Consider the following 19,596-nt stretch of genomic DNA (forward strand, 5'->3'; position numbering starts at 1 on the left):
AATCAATTATGTTGAATATTATGGGCGTAAATGAAATAAAATACAAAAATATTTACATAATAATTTCGATTTTTAAAGTTTTAATTATATTCAAAATATTATTAATTAACAATGCCTATTTCATGTGAAACATTACATCATTTATATTAAAGATCATTTTTTTATAAACTTTAAGGATAACAAAAAATTAACAATGTAAGGAAACAGAGATGCCATTATTCAATGGAGAATTTTAGTGCAATTTATTTACAATATACTGTAAGGATATATAAATTAAGTGTATTTATTACTCTCACTACATTGTCTATTTTAATAGTATCTATAACGGACTCTATTAGTTATCCTTTTTGACACAGACTTTTATTTTGATTTGCATTTAGATCAGATTCCTTTCTCTTTATTTTATACCATTTTTGGCACATAATCCTAGAGAAAAATATTAATTTTAGTGATTTAGATCCATATATTTACAGGATAATAAACGTTGGATTCAATCCGTCTACCATTCATGGTGAAGTTTTAGTCGATTCTTTTATTACAACAACATTCCCAAAAAAACCTGGATGAAAATAACCAAAAAATGATAGTGTACATTTCAAACTATTAAATTAATAAGTAAAATGGTGACATTACAAATTCTATTACACGTATTAAAGACCTAGACATTTTTAAAGTCAATTACAATCCACCTACTCTAGATTCGACTGTAAATTGGTAAAAAGATAAATATGGCGTTATAGGCCTATTCGTTATATATATATATATATATATATATATATATATATATAGAATTAATGTTCTTTGCCTGATTTGTTTATATATATATATATATATATATATATATATATATATATATATCGAAACTCGCCTACAAAACAATGCAGCAAGAATTGAATTTTAACTGCGTTTGTTTTAATTCAAACATTATTATATTTACATGAAATCAAATATCAAATACAATCAATCAATCATAGAGTAAAAGTACAAATTACCTCAACTACTGTAACTTTACATTACAAATGATCTGAGAACAATTAAAAACAAAATTCTATATACAGGTAATTTAATTTATAAAAAACAAATCGGCCCCTGCATTTATGAAAATGATTGCAATATGAAAAATAAAATGTATGAATGATGTACTACAGTAGAACCCGTCGTTTGGGACGGCCCAGGGTAAACCTCTATTAGGGGGACACTTTCTCGTGGAACGAATGTGCAGCAATATATGTTTAACACTAGGGCGAACTCCTATTCAGGGGACACTTTCTAGTGAAATAGACAAGCAGAAATAAATGTTTAACACTAGGGCGAACTCCTATTCAGGGGACACTTTCTAGTGAAATAAACAAGCAGAAATACATGTTTAACACTAGGGCGAACTCCTATTCAGGGGACACTTTCTAGTGAAATAAACAAGCAGAAATACATGTTTAACACTAGGGCGAACTCCTATTCAGGGGACACTTTCTAGTGAAATAGACAAGCAGAAATAAATGTTTAACACTAGGGCGAACTCCTATTCAGGGGACACTTAATAGTGAAATAAACAAGCAGAAATAAATGTTTAACACTAGGGCGAACTCCTATTCAGGGGACACTTTCTAGTGAAATAAACAAGCAGAAATACATGTTTAACACTAGGGCGAACTCCTATTCAGGGGACACTTTCTAGTGAAATAAACAAGAAGAAATAAATGTTTAACACTAGGGCGAACTACTATTCAGGGGACACTTTCTAGTGAAATAAACAAGCAGAAATAAATGTTTAACACTAGGGCGAACTCCTATTCAGGGGACATTTTCTAGTGAAATAAACAAGCAGAAATAAATGTTTAACACTAGGGGGAACTCCTATTCAGGGGACACTTTCTAGTGAAATAAACAAGCAGAAATAAATGTTTAACACTAGGGCGAACTCCTATTCAGGGGACACTTTCTAGTGAAATAAACAAGCAGAAATAAATGTTTAACACTAGGGGGAACTCCTATTCAGGGGACACTTTCTAGTGAAATAAACAAGCAGAAATAAATGTTTAACACTAGGGCGAACTCCTATTCAGGGGACATTTTCTAGTGAAATAAACAAGCAGAAATAAATGTTTAACACTAGGGGGCCAGTGAGCTTTCATAAGAGAGCTTTAAAGTGCTGGAGAACGGAGTGGTGTATGTAAATAGTTCCCCTGCTTCTTCTTTTTTTTGTTTTGGTTATCTTAGGATATTAAATGGATCAGTTTTTGTGTGTAAAGCGCTTAGTTGTTTTAATTGTAATTGTATTAGGCACTATACAAGACTACCACTGTTAATAAATCCTATTCAGGGGATATAATAACGGGTAAAATGTGTTTGGTCATCACAAAAGTGGAGATCTACTGTACTATCTAAAACTGAAAAAACATAATAGCATTTTATATACAGAAAAATAAAAAGAGGTAGAGGATACTCTATGGTAAGACAGAAACAAAGAAGAGATTGCTGAATGGGCAGGAAATTGCCAATAATCGGTACATTTCAATATAAAAGGATAAGGACATGATCTATCAAATATATACAGTATATCAATCAATCAAATACCAAAATTTATTTATTGAAATGATTAGCTAAAATACCACATTTATCTGTTAAAATACTTGAAACATGTTGTCATCATAGACCATAATCATTTTCAGTAATCAATACATCTTCATAAGGTTCAGACAAGTGTATTTCTTGACAAAAGTGTAAACAGGTGCATGTACAGATAGTTATGCCACATCATTTAAAGATTTAAAATTACCAAGTTTGAGCCTAAAATTCTCTAGTGAAACTGTACAAACATCTATGGATATCACAATTAATGTAAAGTTAGAAAAGCCAAACCTTGACAATGCCAACACTGAAGACCATTAAATCATTGACATTATTAATTAAAATATTCATCATAGAGATACTATTAAATTAATAGAGAGTAAACAAGGCTACAGCGAAATGATGTAAACAGGCCAAGGACTCTTTAAAATGGATACTATATTCTGTATCGGAAAAATATTACTAAAATATAAAAATAATTTTAAAACATTTATTTTTATAAACCTGTTGTTTAATTAACAACATAAATCACACATCATACAGTATAGTTTTATAAAATCAACTCTATTGGTAATGGCAATAAAATGAATAATTTATTATCAAATTTATTTCATACGAGGCTCATACGCTTAACACTGTGAAACGCAGACGTAGTTGTGCGTGACTTCAAACTGGTATGTCTGATTGGCCAATGTGATTGCCCCTCTGTTATGTATGGTGGAACACTTTTTGAGCTGTTATAGTGTGTTAACTCTCTTTTAGTTTAATTTTATCTCTATGATTTTCATTTAATTGCTATCAATGGTTGTGCGTCTCAAACTCTCCAATAATTCTTCAGAAATTCCGGAATCTTTAAGTGAATCTAGATGGAAGTCTTTCGACAAAGGTTTAAGTTGCGAGGCTGAGTAGGTCAATGACCTTTCATGAATGATATCCACAGCATCAGTCCTACCCATCATGCTCAGTGTACTTTTCAATTCTTCAAGTGTTCCATCAATTTTCTTTGAAAAAGAAGTTTACAAACAAAAAAGTAAATAGACATATCAAGATATTGTATAATCCAATGCTTGAATAAAATTCTAAACATTCTCTAGTTTGAAAAGGGCACTTAAAAAAATGGAGGTTTATTCGAAAAATTCGAACCTCCACTTACTGCAGGCTTCTTATGCTACTACTGTATGCTCACAAACATCATGCACCCAGACTTTCAATTCAATTTATTGCATTATTACCTCAAAATGATACAATAAATCCAGTGTTGGGCTGTTGGCCTTCCTGAGGTAATTGACAATATCTCCCAGTTCAACTCTTTTAGCTACCTCAACCCATGAATCATTTTGATCGAGCAGTCGGGCCAGCTTGTCCAGGGTGATTGGATCACAAAATGACGTTGTGCCTAAAATCAGAAAATAAGTAAAATAATACAGGAAAAAAAGAAATAAAGAAAATTAGAGGTGGGTTTAAGATTATTAGCAGCTTAAACATCAAAGCCAAATTCTATATTCATTCCATGTATTAATTATTAAGTTTAAGTTCCTATCATTATAATTTTGTTTTTAAACTTTTAATTAGCAGTTCAATACCATTACCATTTTGCCTTACACATAGTAATCCAGATACAATTATAATCTCTAGTAATCTCTAGACAACATCAAACTTTAATATTATTAGAAAATGTGTATCAAAGTAAAATTTCTTACTTGAATCAATCTTGAATGAGTCACTTGTGCCAGTGAACTCTGACCCCAGCATGAACTCTGACATTATATCTGTGGTGGATGGACCTTTGATAAAAGGCTCACCATTTAAAAGTTGTCTCATCTATAAAAAGAAATATTAGTGCGGTGTAGTTTTACAATGTTATGAAAAAAAAAAATAATTTGACTAAAAATACCATTATTGCAAAAAACAATCATAAATACAAAAATACAAAATTGTACAAAAATTCAATTGTGCCACAGTAATAATCATTATTATTTGTTAAATTGGTTGTGAAATATATAACACAAGAAAAATGAAAAGAATAAATAATCAAATCACATTTCTATTTTAATCAATAATATTAACTGGACGAGAAATAATGAAAATTAACAATTTAATTCTATACCTCTTCCGTTGACGCCAAATCCAATGATGTCTTCCCACATACCCCATCATCACTTATGTCCATATTTGGATCTTCGTCATCTTCATCATCTGATGAATCTGAACTATCAATGTACGTGTCGTAATTCTCCTTCAGAGGGTCTGCGTGAGAGGCTAGAAGCAGTGCAGCCACAGCGACAAGGTTTCTCCCTGTTGCAAGATGTAATGCAGTGTTCCCATTGAACGTTGCTTCATGTACGTTTGCGTTAGTGTCGAGAAGGAGGTATCCCAAAATTCCAAAGTCCTGTTTCTCTACTGCAAAATGTAATGCTGTGTATCCACTGGTACCATCCTAAAAATGTACACAAGAAAATGTTATTATTGTTGAGTTAAGTGGTTGAGAAGTTAAACCAGGGGCATCGCGAATCATAGCCATAAAATCGGCACAGTTTTAAGCCTCTCCTAACCATAGTTCTGGTGGGTTTTACATATAAGAGCTTAAAACTTGAGCTCCAGAGTACGCATCAGACTTATGTGCACTTTAATGAACCCAGTAAATACGCGCGTTGAGATGGTTGTCACTGTAGAAAGTGCATGCGAATCCAGTATCTATTATCAAACTATACATACTATATCATTAAATAATCTTTTTTGAATTGTAATCTCTTTGAATGTCTGAAGTGAGCTATGAATATGTATTCTGTATGAAATAAACTGCATGAAATTCCAAATACAGATTTTGGGAACCTAAGAGGATGTATATACATAATACCATGCAAATACACTCGCAACCAACATACTACTAACTACAGACAGTATACTTACTTGTACGTCAATATTACACTGAGCACGACAGAGAGCTTTCACAGACTTAAGATCTCCATTCCGACAGGCGATGTGTATAGGAGCAAATCCTGAACACAAAAGCAAAGGATTGTTAATAATGTAATACTGTACTGTATCTGTGTTAAGACAATTCAAGAAAAGATGATTTCAAGAAAAGATGAGAACTCCACCCTAAATCTTTATCTACACTATCCAAAAAAATGTGATGTGCCCATATATGGACATGATGATGTCATATCATTACTATATTTGGGCATATCACTATTATATTTGGGCATATCACTACCATATTTGGGTGCATCACACTTTTATGTCAAACTAGTTTAATAGTGTAGACAGATCTTAGGAATAAAAAAAAGAAAAACAACCAGGCCCCCTGGGACTATATTTGGTCATATACAGTTAGTACTATAATGCTATAAAAAAAAGAAAACAAATATACTACTAATAAGACTAACCTTTATGATTGAGCATATTAACATCTGCTTGTAACGTATCAGTAGATCTTGAGTTTTGAAGAAGAGCATTCACTGAAGTGATGTTACCATACTGAATGGAAAGATGCAGTGGTGTGTTGCCATGTTGGTCTGCTATGTTAGGGTCAGCTCCGTTGCTCATCAATAGTTCCACTGTGTTTGGTTTGTTTGTGATAACAGCCAAGTGTAAAGGTGTCTGAAAATGAAATATAACATAAAATATAGTATGCATTACCAGCTAACATTTGCTTCTAAAGCTTTGTCTACACTATCAAAAAAATGTGATGTACTCATATATGGACATGATGACTCATATCACTACCGATTCTAGGCATACCACTACCATGCACATTCAGCAGCAAGTAACTTGCCAATTACAGAAGGGACCTTAAAACTGTACCATGCTTTAATATAAACAATTTAAGGAGTGGATGGAGAAACATTTGTCAAATCATGGAGTAGAAACCCTGGCACTACTTTAGGTCAGGATTGAATTCAGTAGCCAAGAAAGCAATGTCAAACACAAAGTCAATACTAGATACCACAATTGGTAATACATTTCTGTTATTAAAGAATATCACCAACAATTATTTAGAACAACCATTTTAGAAAATTAACTTTAGAATGTAGAAAATAGATTGTATGTAGATTTGTAACTGCTTGCTAAAGATTTTATATACTGACCTGTTGGAGATCATTAGGCATGTCAATGATATCCTGGTTTGGCAACTGCACAATTATAGCTAAAATAGCCTTGGTTACCTCATATTCTTGATGAATTATTGACATGTGTAGACACCTACAATAAAGCAGTATCACAGCGTTAGAATCACATTTAGTGTATTAAAAAATATAATGTTCTTTATATACATATGCATTTTTGCAATTTCAATATACATACGTATCACCAAAGTCGTCTTGAACAGCCAGAAGATGGCGTTGCACTGCCAAAATCATCTTGACGTCCCCTGTGATGGCGTAGTCGTACAAAGCTCTTGAGGTATTCTCAGCCAGTAACAAAAGGTTGTCAGTATAGTCTGTTGAAAATATTGTATTTTTTATTATTATTTAACATTTATTTTGAATTTGATTTATAAGGCATTAGAGTCAAGTTGCCCAGTGGTTAGGGTATGCAAACCATAGCCATAGAAGCACTTGGTTAAGGCTTTCCTCAACCATTGTTCTGGTGGCAGAACAAGTATTCTTTAAAAAAAGGCTTAAAACTGGAGGTCTAGTGTTCACATCTGGATATTTACACTTTAAAAAATCTTTCACCAAGAGTAGAAGTTTACTCTGGTGTACTGATTCATCTCAGCCCCTGTCGTCATGGACTGAACAATGAGCGTTGTTTGGTGACAGCTTGAGACCCTTAAGGGAGTTGAAAGGGTGTTGTGTTGTATGTGTAACTAATGCAGTGCGCTTTGAAATGGTTTTACTGTATAAAATGCATTACAAATATGTATCCAGTATTACGTAAAATGTGCAAACAAACTAACCAGTTTGAACTGCACAATGAATGTATGGTTTCTCTAATCTTTTCGATGCGGATATTACCATCTTGGAGCTAATAGGTATTGGCTCAAGTTCTAGAAGACAAGAATAATAAATGGCATTATTAACAATAAAATTATGTAAATGAGTATGCTAATGAGGTACTTTAAGTGATTTGACTATTGTGTGAAAAACACAATATCACTTAAGTATACTGTAGTATTACCTGGAGGGGAAGAATCTGTTTCAAGATCACTATCCCCACTGTCTGATGTGTCCATGTTACTAGGTTTATTTAGGCCTCTTGAGACAAGCTTAGTAACTTCACCATTAGATGGCTTAGGTCCTCTGTGGATAAGCTTTATGTCTGGATCATCAGGGCTAGCAGCACGGGCAATAAAGTTTGGAAACTGCATTGCATTTTGAGGCTGGTTTTGTGGTTGTCGCTGTCGATGCTGTTGTTGCTGCTGTTGTTGCTGCTGCGGCAAGACAGGTTGCATGTTGAACCCAGGTAGTGTTGGGGTTGCGATTATTCGGCCTTGTTGTGGCATCTGAGTTGTAGGAATTGTGGGTAAGTTGTGCTGATACATGTTTTCAGATTGGTTGAATGGAGATGGTTGTCTTTCTTGTATGGCAACACCTAGTGGAAAACAAATCACAATTTTTTTTTAGATTACTGTAGTCTGTATATCATATAAAAAATATATAATTGTTTAAAACATTGACATGAGAAGTTGTCTTATTTATCATTCTTTAGCGTACCGTTAATCTGAACGTCCATTGGACTATTAGCAGCCTCGTACCCCATGTGCCGTACATTACCCGAATGTCCAAACTGAAAATCTATATTAGGCAAAGAGATTAATAATATTAGATAAGATAAGATATAAATGTTATTGTCACATTTACAACTAAGGTGAACATGAAATCTGAGTATGTCCATGTTTTATGTTGTTTTCATATTTAGATCATGAGTTTACACATTTTTTACAGTATAAGAGCTTCATATTTAAAGTGATTTAAAATCTGAAATATTTTTTTTATGGGTTAATTGTTTGATTTGGAATGTTTCTGAATTCTATATAATTATTATTATTCAATATGACCATCATATATGTTAATAAACTTACTGGATGAAACTATCGTTTATGCTAAAGTTTAAATCAAAAAACCACTTACTTAATCCACCACCTCCACCTCCAAGTCCGTCACTTCCCCCTCCTCCGCCTGCGCCCCCACCTCCTTGAAATCTCTGACCCATTGGCCCAAAATGCTGCGTGAAATGTGGCAATATTTTCTGTCTTTTTTTATTGATTTCGTCTTTATCTGATAAAAGCAAAATCATTATTATTTCTTTTTTGTTTTGTTTTTTGTTTCTCAGCAGTTCTTGTCAGTCCGTGGTGTACCTCAAACTTATATTATAGATCTATAAATTTTAAAGGTCCATGCTTATATCATCATATTGATTTTTGCCATACAATATGTAAACGATAAAGTGTACAGCTGCATAGGAATTTGTACTTTAAATTTTCTTTTGTATATTTAAAAAAGAACATTGTTATAGTACATAGTATATTTACCATTGAGGTTCTACCATTTTTGGTTACTGAAGGCGAAAAATACATTTCCACCTTTAGTAACAAACACTATGCTTGGAAACAATGTATAGCTGTTATTTACTATAGATATAGCACCCTCTATGCTAAACAGAAGATTTCGGGTTTGAATCTCAATTGAGTGTGCTTTTTCTCATTCACACAGATTTTCTTACTGTATCTTCTACATTTATAAGTTACAGTTACAATTACTTAATGGTCTTAGAGAGTAACTAAATGGGTTTGGTTCGCGCATTTCTTGCTATACTATTAGAGCACAACAAAAAATGCCTCAATTTTGTTAAATGTAGCTTATACCAAAGTTATTTGAGTAAAGTAATACACTTACCAAATGGTCTTGGAAAGTAACAAAACGGTTTTGGTTCGCTCTTTTCTTTGGTTGACCTGCGCATAAGCTGAATATGAACGTGCACCGGCTTCAATATATCTCCATTTTTGTATTTTGGTGTCTTGAACACAATGGCATACTGTAGTAAAAGCATTTGAAATACTATTTTGAATTTTGAAAAACTAATTTTAATTATATAAAATGTATGACTACTATTAATTACACTATTAAATTATGACTTTTCTGAAATATTTTCTAATAGCAGTAATAATATTTATTTGGCAACAAGTTAAATTAGTAAATATTACATTCAATATGAGTCTATAATAGAATACTGGTTTTGCTACATCATTAACACATAATAGAAACCCAATCAAAAGTACAATCACACTACAGGCATTATAACACACATTATGGGGTAAACCCCTGTGAAACAAAACAACTTGCATTATCTATCATAATACTGTACAATAAGAGGGATAGCGAGAGAGATTAAGTTTGTCAATTAAACAAAATTGTATATGCATCCACACGCGAGGTATCAAAATGACCGGAATTGTACTGGAAAGTTTTGAACTTTCTCCTGGAGGGGGTTGGTGAGGAGGAGGGAAACTGCCTTGGAACAGGTATTTACACTTGCAATATATGTATATCAGTTTAGTTCAGTTTTATTCGGTTCACTCAAAAATACAAAGACAAACATAACAGAAAAAGCACAAAAATGTAAACTGTAGTAGTTTTAGATAAAAAGTTGATTGAGATGGGATTTTCAAACTCTGAAATTCTAGCATGTTGCCTGTTTCATTTGGGAAGTTCCATTATCATTCTGGGTAAAATAGGATATGATGAATATTGATCTTAACATTTAGTATGATATCTCATATCATATTGTTTACCTGTCTGTGGACATCTGTTGGTCCAAAATCAGCAAAGCCTTCCCAGCTTTGAGTGTTTTCATCAGTTGATGTCTCAAAGAAACGGACTTGAATATCATCCTTTTGTACCTTGTCACAGAGCATGTACACTTCGTCTCCACCTTCGGCCGACCCAGAGGTACGGTCCATGCGACAGATCTTTAATGTTGTTGCATTGGGTGCTTCTGTTATAATACAATAATGATACTAATTGAAAACAAATGAAACAGTTTATAGATTTTACAACAAATTAAGAAATGAATATGTATGTATAAAGGTCTTTATTACATATCAACAGAACTGGTTTAAAAAGACGAGCTGTGCTAAAATTAAACTAATATTGATATTTAGGTGGACCACCTTGGATTGACGATTAGATGGATAATGCTATTTTACTTACTGCTGTCATAAATAGGCACTGAAATTACTGGCGGAAGAGGTTGTGTGAAGTGGCCATTGTTATCTGGCAGAAAGGCCTGGAAACACAAGCGGACAGATGCCAGGTCCATGTCTTTAGCAAGATCCTTTGCCCGCTGCTCTGCAACAGAGTCCGTCAACTGGTCACTGCTCTGTCCCCAAAGGTTCTTGGATGTCTCCTGATAGTCAAACATTCGTTTCTTTAGGATAGGAATTACATTCTTCTTTGTTATGTGTAGTATTCCAAGGTTTGGAAAGCTGAAAAGGTAAAAATAAATAAAATGAACAATTAGCTTATCAGCCATTAATCATAAGACGTAAATTCATTGGATTGTTATTAATAATTAATGTAGGTTGAGTGTGGGGGTTTACCAAGTTAAACATCAGGGCAGAGATCAAGAATCGTTCTATTTTGTAGCCTGGCACCGGTGTACCTACCTTGCTGTCATGTCAGTAGGCCCAACCTGTACAGAGCAGATGCCATTGGTGCAATGCTTGCCTACCAGACTATGGGCATGAGGCCTAGGCATTTCCTCGTTAGTCACAAGGGAGACAACAATCCTTGCTACACCTTTGTAGTTACTAATCTAGATATGTATAAACAAAATGGGAAAACAATTTTTATGATTTATATCTATGTTGTTATATTTATACAGCACTTTTTAATCAGCAAATTGTCCCAAATCCAAATTATTTTGTTGATCAAGGAATTCCCAATAATGCATATTTTGCTTTGTATTACAGCTCAACAATTTTTGTAACGTGGTCTGACAGGTGTGGTTTATGAAGGAAGGAAGAACTTGTTTATTAATAGGAAAAGACTATAACAATTAATTTTAGGCTGTATACTTTTAAGCCTACATCATATAAAAGTTAAGAAATCATAAATGTTTTTAAGATGTTTTTAAATTTTAAATGTGCTTGCTTAGGCAAGTGTAAATGGTGAATAAAACTATAAAAAAAAAATCATTTTTAGACTGTTTTCCAATTAGTGAATTTAATCATAAATCACTAATTGGTGGTAATCGGTACACATGACAAATAGACACAAAAGGGAGTGGAGTTTTTTTTTGGTTACAGAGAAAACATAATAAGGTAGAGGACTTGAATCCAGTTGCTGTAGTTACTTATCAAGAAAACCTAACTGAGATTTGTTTCATTAAATACTAATTATTTCACTTAAGTCAATATGGATTTCCATTAAGTGGTATTAACTTAAATAGGAAATTTTATAAGTATAATGGTAAATATAGCTACAGGAGCATATACTAATCTTACTTACTGTAAGTGAGATATTTCACTTTTGCCAATAAATTTATATGAAGGATTTTACTTAAGTGTTTATCACTTAAAATAGGATCGTAGATGAGAATCATATACAGTATATTAAAAACCTACCTCAGTTGATGGATATGTTTTCTTTCCTCTTTCACTACTGATTCCAGGAATACCACCATGAGATTTTCCTTCACACTCATATCTGAACCGAAAGCCGTACTGAGGTTTAAAAAGAAATATTTAAAGCACTAATAATGATTTGGTATTAAGATGTTAAAAGGTATTGAGCCAAAAGGTATACTGTACTGTATCACTGAAGCTACAGTATTATAATTCTATAATTTCACGACAAAATAATTGCTATTAATAAAGGAAAAGCATACAGTATAGAATTATAAATATGGTATAAATATAACAATTAGTATAACTGTAATATCTCACCTGTTTTGGTTGTTCAATGATTCTTAGTTGAGGGGCGTTCATGTCCATATGGACATTAAGGCTGGGGTCATAGCCAGGGTCAAATGGTACAGCCATCTTTTGAATGATTTACTTAGTCTGAAAGATAGAATAATTATATACAAAATAAATACCCAGCTGTAAAGGTGAATATCTTTTGTCATGGCACTCTACTCTGCAGAAATGAAGACAATGCAGAGATAAAAGCAAATATTATAATAATATTCAAAATTTACCTTGAATTATAAAAACATCTTTGTCAAATCACACCATGCAAAATAGGTAATAAAAAGTACATTTGCAAATAACAGTGTATAAACAATTAAAACTGAAATGAAACAGTTCAAACCTCTTTGTATTCTTGGTAAACAAAGTGATGAGTTTATTTTATTGACTTTGATATCACCTGGCATTTATGACCAAATTAGGAATTTATTTGCCTTCTACTGTATATATCTTGCGGTTATTAAAAGTATACTTTCAGGGGCAGATCTAGGATTTTGTTAAATGGGGGAACGCTAACATATAATGTAAATAGTCGGTTAAAATATTCTTAATTCCAACTGATGTACACACACACCCAAACAGTTGTAAATTTTTTTTAAATAATGTTAATTTTTAAACACATGTTATTCTGCATTAAACAAGGAAGTAAACAATATTTTTTTAACTTCTGATTATTGGGCGATACTTCAGGAGGTCAATGTAAGAAGCTACCTGCAGTGATCTCAGTTACTTGAATGAATGGCAATTATTGGTGGAGCATTAAGCTACCTGTATGAGTTGGTACACAGGAAAATAGCTGTAGATTTAAATCCATTATGGTCTACTGTATTCTCCTACACTTATGTCTTTTGGGGAGGAACCTTCTTATTCCTCTAGTGTATTGGTATGAGAGAGTATAATATGTCATATGGCCGAGCGGTTAAGGCAGGGGCGCCGTTTACCGTACCTAAAGAGCCAACAACAACATCGGCAAGGGTTCGAGGCCGACTCGCTCCTAGTTCTGGTGGTGGAACAAGTCTTCTCGGATAAGGACTATAAACCGTAGGTCCAGTGTACACAGTTATAACCTGTGTGTACTTTAAAGAACCCAGTTCATTATTCGAAGAAGAGTAGGGGGTTACCCCGGTGAACTGGTTCACACAATAGCCCCTGTATCAGGGGGATTACCACCTATCTGATAGGACAGTGATTAATTCGCTATTGGTAATCCTTGGCCACATTGCCTAAAGACATAAAATAAAATAAAATAAAATATTATCTCTACAGCTATTCAAAATGGAAATTTTCAATGAAACATGTATTTAGACCATATCTTTGGAATGGTGAAACATGACAGTGTCACACATTCAGGTCAATCAAAGCAAGATCAAACACGTGCAAAGTTTGCGCCGGCAAATAAAATTTGGTTAGATTTTTTTTTTAAATAATTAAAGATTTATAATAATACATTTGTACAGTAACGGACGGTAGCGGTGGTACGTTCTTACTTGAGGGCGTGGTTGCGGACTAGTCCATTATGGTCCAGGAGTGTTATAGGAACATTTAGTTTTTGTATCTAAGCCCTCCCTCTCGAGAGCACGGGCTATTGTCGGTTTATCCAGGTAAGCTAGGCACGATATAGACACAATAATCTATGTTTTGTAAAATCAGGGAAGAGTGATTCACTCTTCCCGGGTAAATTGATTCAGAATGAAATGTTTTGTTACATATTTTCTACAAACAAAAGATGTAAATTACATATACACATGTAGTAGCTGTATTCATATCAAGTTTTTCTTATTTTTAACAACAAATTATTATTGTATAATACAATATAAAAACTTGTATGTCTATAATTTTAGTAAAAAACCTTGTAAAAGAAAAATCACAATACTAATAGTGGAACAGTACCTAATCACTGAGATTGGTTTCACAAAAGCATTTCCTTTGAACATTGTTTATCTTTCAATGATCTGCCTATAAGGGAAAATTTAGGGACTTTCCCTAAACGGCATCCACCATATAAGGCAGCACAGATTGCGCTTGTTACTATACTACTTAATTACAATATCCTGTAGAAATGTAAACAAAGTTTTTGATTCTGTTTTGTTGCTTTCACATAAATTAGAACTACTATGTTATGTTATGATTTTTTATTTACTTTTCTGTTTTTTTTTATACTGTTGTACATAGCGCTAGTAGAAATATTAATGAAAATTACTGTAGACCAGTAAATATTTTCCTACAACAGTATGTACTGTAAGAGGCTAGTAGAATTGTATTTACTTTTACATGTAATAGGATAAATACACTATATTTTATAACTCTTATTGCTTCAATAAAAACAATTTACTTAATTATGAAAAAAGGATTGTCCATGAAATAGTTATTATTAACCATAACTATTGTGGAACAAATTAAACCAGATGATAAACTAAACACTTGTTTATCTTTCAATGAAAGTAGTATTTGTGAACAAATTGAAAAAATTTCCCTAGAATTGATTCAATCAAATAAGATTTACTAACTCGATTACCACAACGTGATCGTAGAATATTTATATTAAAATTGCAGCACTGTAATTTTTAAGGTTTTTCAAAACTCATATTGCAAAATTGGCTATGGCAACAGCGTAGTAGTTGGTTTAAATAATATTAATAAGTTTAATATTTCAATTAGAAAGATCGTTATTGGTTGGTTTCAAAACGAATATTTCTGAGAACAACATACTTCTGTACTAAATGATAAGTACCAATTGTAGTTATTAAAATATAGTTATCTTAAATCTAGCTTTCAATTGCAAATTTAATATTTGCCGACAAGTAACTATTATTTGCTTCTCAGAAAACTTAAAAAGCGACTGATTTTAGTTTACTGTGGCTAGAAGTCATGAACAGTAATTAATACATGTAAAAAGATAGATTCAAATAAAGGTAATTACAGTGTTTAAATCTTTTTTTCACTTCACAATGTTAACACTAAACAGCGTTTTTGATTTGTGCAGTATTAGAATAGATTTTTTAATTATTCAATCAAGTACAATATGTTTCACTCAATTATTTTTCAAATTTTGTCTGGTGAATTTTTCGCCGACTTTAACAGTTTGTATTTATTTTCCTAAATGTACATCCTTGTTATCATCTTCTTCCTAAAAACTTCATTTGCTTAGCTGCTGTGTAAGTAAACAAATTATTTTGTATGCCTCTTCTTTCTGTCATTGGGCAAGTAACTTTAATTTACTCTCCTCAACCCGCCTTTCGGATAAACATTAAGAATACTGGCGTTTCTGTATGATTATTAATGACTGGTCAGACTCAGCTCCTTAACGCAAAGCTACTCCACAGTGGTAATACAATTATCATTATTAATATGTTCACTGTGGCTGCCGTTGACCCGTAGAGTGCCTATTCAGAATTCCAGTAAACTGAGGCAAAATAATTGATAAAACTGTATAATGCCTTTAAATTACAGATACTGTACAGTTATGACTGAGCAGTTAATTATTTAGTATCTATAGTAAACATTTTGAAATTGAAATTGCTGAATTAATACCTTAAATATCCTGGCAACTAAGGAAATAATAAGACTGTTCCTTGAGACCTCTTCCTTAAGATTACATTTTATATTATTTCCTGATTCTACAGTTTATAACTAAATAGCTGAATCAAAATATACAGTTAAATGAATGTTTTCCATTCATAGAAAAATTAGCAAACTTTGTAACAAATTTAATTTTAATGTATTTGAAAACAAAGAAAATTGTTTAATATTGCTTAATGTTTAATGTTGCTATTTAATTGTGCAGGATTCTTTGTTGAAAAATAAAATACAATGCATCAATTATACTGTAAGAATACTTTAGCTTCATTCTTTGGATGAGTAACATAAGCTTAAACATTTTATATAATTACTTAAAACGACTAATGTAGCTTTAACTTTCTATTCAATCTGGTATAAGTACTGATTAACAAAAGAGTGACCATACAGTTGTAGGCCTAACAGTCATATCAATAGAGTATTATTTAGCGTTTAGCATACTGTGATGAGATTAAATAAATATTTTAGAATCTAAAAATCTTATGCACTTTAAATCCTAGTATTCAAGTATATTTTACAGTAGTCAGACGGAGTATTGTCTTATAAATATTAGTAAAAAGATAAATATTTTTGCACATATGCCATTTCATACGTATACTACTTGAGCTTGGACGAGCTTCAGACAAAAATCGAAATAGAAAAAAATAAATAAAAAAAGACAATGAATACAGACTTGGGGAAGTCTAATTCTACAGTAACTGTAATAACAAAATACATATCTGAGTATACTGTAACAGTAGTAGTACTAGTTGTTATACTTTGATATTGGTAAATAAATATTTACAGTAGCTCAAAATCTTGTAAACTATGATATTCAAACAACAGGTACTGTACACCCCGGTTAATAACAAATACAGACAGTATGAATACAGTACCTTGGAAGTACAACTTTCTTACCTGTTGAATGAGGTAATCTTTCTTGAATTACTTTAGCAAATGAGGTAGTTGTATGGTTCCTAACAATACCGAAGCTGAATCAATGAAACATTGCGTGTTTGTAGTTTACAATTAAAATGCTATAATAAAGTGAAAATCAATACCGCGGTTTCTGTTTTAAATACTGAACTATAAATAGAACTCGGGATTTTACAATAGTCTTCCACTTTTCATTTGTGACATCATGATGGAAATGTTATATAATGTATGGTCTTGATTATTTTCATTGGCTAGCTTAGTAATCACATGACATGCACTGAATCACCATCACTTGCCCATCTGAGGTCATTAGGTCTAAGGGCGCGTTTATACAACACGCTATTACACGCATATTCAACACGCCTACGAGAAGTATGTTGTATAACATCGAAGAGATTTCGTGTAATGAGATTTTAATTGCAAAAGAGGCTACTGTACTTGGCTGAATCCTAAAATTTTGTGGATTCCCGGTTGCTGTTGGCGTGTTGGAAGTGTCCTCAGGGTATTGTTTTGACCTCTCATTAAATATAAGTATGTGCTGTGAAAATGTTGACCAAATCTAGTAGATAATTGTGACTTTTTTTGCATATTTTAATTGATTTAGCACTTAACATTAACGCTAATCAAATGTTGGTATAATTGGCAAAATGTAGCATAATTTTATCCTAATTCTAAAACATTTTTTTTTTCTAATTTCAAAAGCAGATTTAAAAAATCAATAACTGAATAAACTAAATTTTAAATGAAATCATCCTTTTTATTAAAATCCTTAATAAACTACAGGTAATACTAATTATTCATAATGCATGCGAGTATATATACAACTTAGGATTATGAACTATGGTATAACACGGTATTACGATTTAATGTATAACGGCCCGTGCAACACGCTAAAAATTTAAGACGTGTTCAAATTTAGGGTGTTGTATAAACACAGCCTAAGGTCCTGTTTTTGCTGTGAAAAAATGACCTGTTAATAACCATATGAATAAATTAACCAAAACTTCTTTGCAGCAGAAACAGGACAAATATTAATCGGGTAGATATGACAGCCTGAAAATAATGGTTAAAAACATCCAATTTAGACGCCATTTAACCTGTTATCGCCGTTAAAACTTTTAGCTAAACAACGTAAAATAAAACGGTTATTTGATTGACAGGCTGTAGTCTCAAACAACAGAATAGAAAAGCGGTCGACGTAAAAATTATATTTTTGAAATTAATGATTTATTCGCGATATGCAACAGAAACAGGCCCCACCATGGTATTAATATATAAATATATAAACACGTATCTACAAAGTTCAACTTTATGTTACAGTAATTGATTGATACTGTAGTTGACTATTAGTTCTATGCAAGGAAATCATTGCACAAATTGTTAAAATTGCGCATAACATGTTTAGAATAGTAAACTGTAATAATACTATAATAGTAGGCCCTATACTGTCAAATCAGTAGGCTATAGTATAGGCTATCTATATAGCAATTCTTAGCTGATAACCCTCAGAATTTAATTTGATATTATTGCAAAGAATTATGCAAGCATCATACTTGCTACTACTATACTACTGTATATTGCAAAAAAAATCAAATATTTTGGCGTTTAGACTTAATTATAAACCTATATAATGTGAAATAGTTTCCGTGTTTGCGGGTTATTTGACCCAATCACACATTCCACATCCCACGGTGAAAACTATCTGCGGAGTGGACAAACGAGATTGATTGAATTTGAGGTCCTAGGCCTAGCCAGTTAGCCTAGCTTTAAACCCTACCTCGTCGGCTTCGTGCTGCATGATCACAGAATATAAGGCACAACAATACAAATTTATTCCGATAATAAACTTACCTACTACCTTATACATTAATACAAGTCATTTAAATGATGTAGATGTTTTTAAACTATTAATTTCACAGTATAATAATTATCCACTCTATAAATCCACTGAGCACGGCAGATTGAAAACTATGGCGTCGTCGGTGATGTTTGTTCTATTTTTGAAGGGAGGGAAAAACCCAGATCCTGTTTTTAAGCCGCGCCGCCGCCGAAGATTGAATTTGCGTTGGAGGTGACGTAAGTAAAATATTACGTAATGGCTGCGTATAATTTACATAAAGCAAAAAAGTACGAGTATTATTGAAGGCAATCGTATTTATTAAATGCATATAGCGTTGATGAAGGGGTCATGAAGGGTAAAGAAGGAGGCCTTATGCAAGGAAATTAATAGGGGCATCATCAAGGCAGTAGCTTGAGATTATTAGAGTGTTGATAATAACCTATAACTATATAAATAATTTATTTATTAACTTTTCCCCGATTTAAGTAATAACCATATTCATAATATTATTAATTAAATATTTCAATGCATCATTTATTATATATATATATATTATATTTAGATAATGTTTTTACTCATAATTGAGTAGGCAATATTCAATGGAGTGACTCACATGATTTTTCTCATTTTCTTTATCAGCTATTCAACAGGTACTAACTCATTTTAAAAGAACTTACTGATCAGATGCATTATTTCAACAATGCATTTTGTCCTTTCTGTTGCCTTACCATGCGGCCTTGTGTTACATTCTTATTAACGTAGGATACCAAATACAATTCTT

General features: G+C 32.3%; 1 protein-coding gene across 2 annotated transcripts; it reads right to left on the reverse strand.

Moving 5' to 3' along the window:
- Positions 1-225: 225 nt before the first annotated feature.
- LOC144844427 (nuclear factor NF-kappa-B p105 subunit-like) lies at positions 226-18,948 on the reverse strand. Of its 2 annotated transcripts, XM_078701330.1 has the most exons (20): positions 18,827-18,948; positions 16,950-17,076; positions 12,461-12,970; positions 12,140-12,238; positions 11,180-11,328; positions 10,725-10,999; positions 10,307-10,509; positions 9,411-9,549; positions 8,646-8,792; positions 8,229-8,309; positions 7,693-8,106; positions 7,472-7,561; positions 6,877-7,012; positions 6,660-6,774; positions 5,958-6,171; positions 5,479-5,567; positions 4,676-5,005; positions 4,269-4,389; positions 3,801-3,964; positions 226-3,569 (listed from the first exon to the last, which is right to left on the reverse strand). In XM_078701330.1, exons 3-20 carry the CDS (start codon positions 12,554-12,556, stop codon positions 3,357-3,359), a joined length of 3,075 nt encoding a protein of 1,024 aa, XP_078557456.1. In that variant the 5' UTR covers positions 12,557-12,970; positions 16,950-17,076; positions 18,827-18,948; the 3' UTR covers positions 226-3,356. The 2 variants fall into 2 exon arrangements, with proteins under 2 accessions (XP_078557456.1, XP_078557457.1); XM_078701331.1 differs by lacking the exon at positions 16,950-17,076 and having other exon boundaries at positions 12,461-12,577.
- Positions 18,949-19,596: the final 648 nt, after the last annotated feature.

Source organism: Antedon bifida, chromosome 6 (assembly GCF_963402885.1).
Source record: "Antedon bifida chromosome 6, ecAntBifi1.1, whole genome shotgun sequence".
Classification (NCBI taxonomy): domain Eukaryota; kingdom Metazoa; phylum Echinodermata; class Crinoidea; order Comatulida; family Antedonidae; genus Antedon; species Antedon bifida.

Bases quoted from the DNA above. Each gene is read 5' to 3' on its own strand.
- LOC144844427 (XM_078701331.1), bottom strand. From the start codon at position 12,556: ATGGCTGTACCATTTGACCCTGGCTATGACCCCAGCCTTAATGTCCAT. The intron at 11,329-12,139 runs GTAGGTTTTTAA...ATACATATCTAG, and splicing joins AAACATATCCATCAACTGAG to ATTAGTAACTACAAAGGTGT. The intron at 7,013-7,471 runs GTTAGTTTGTTT...TATTTTCAACAG, and splicing joins TCATTGTGCAGTTCAAACTG to ACTATACTGACAACCTTTTG.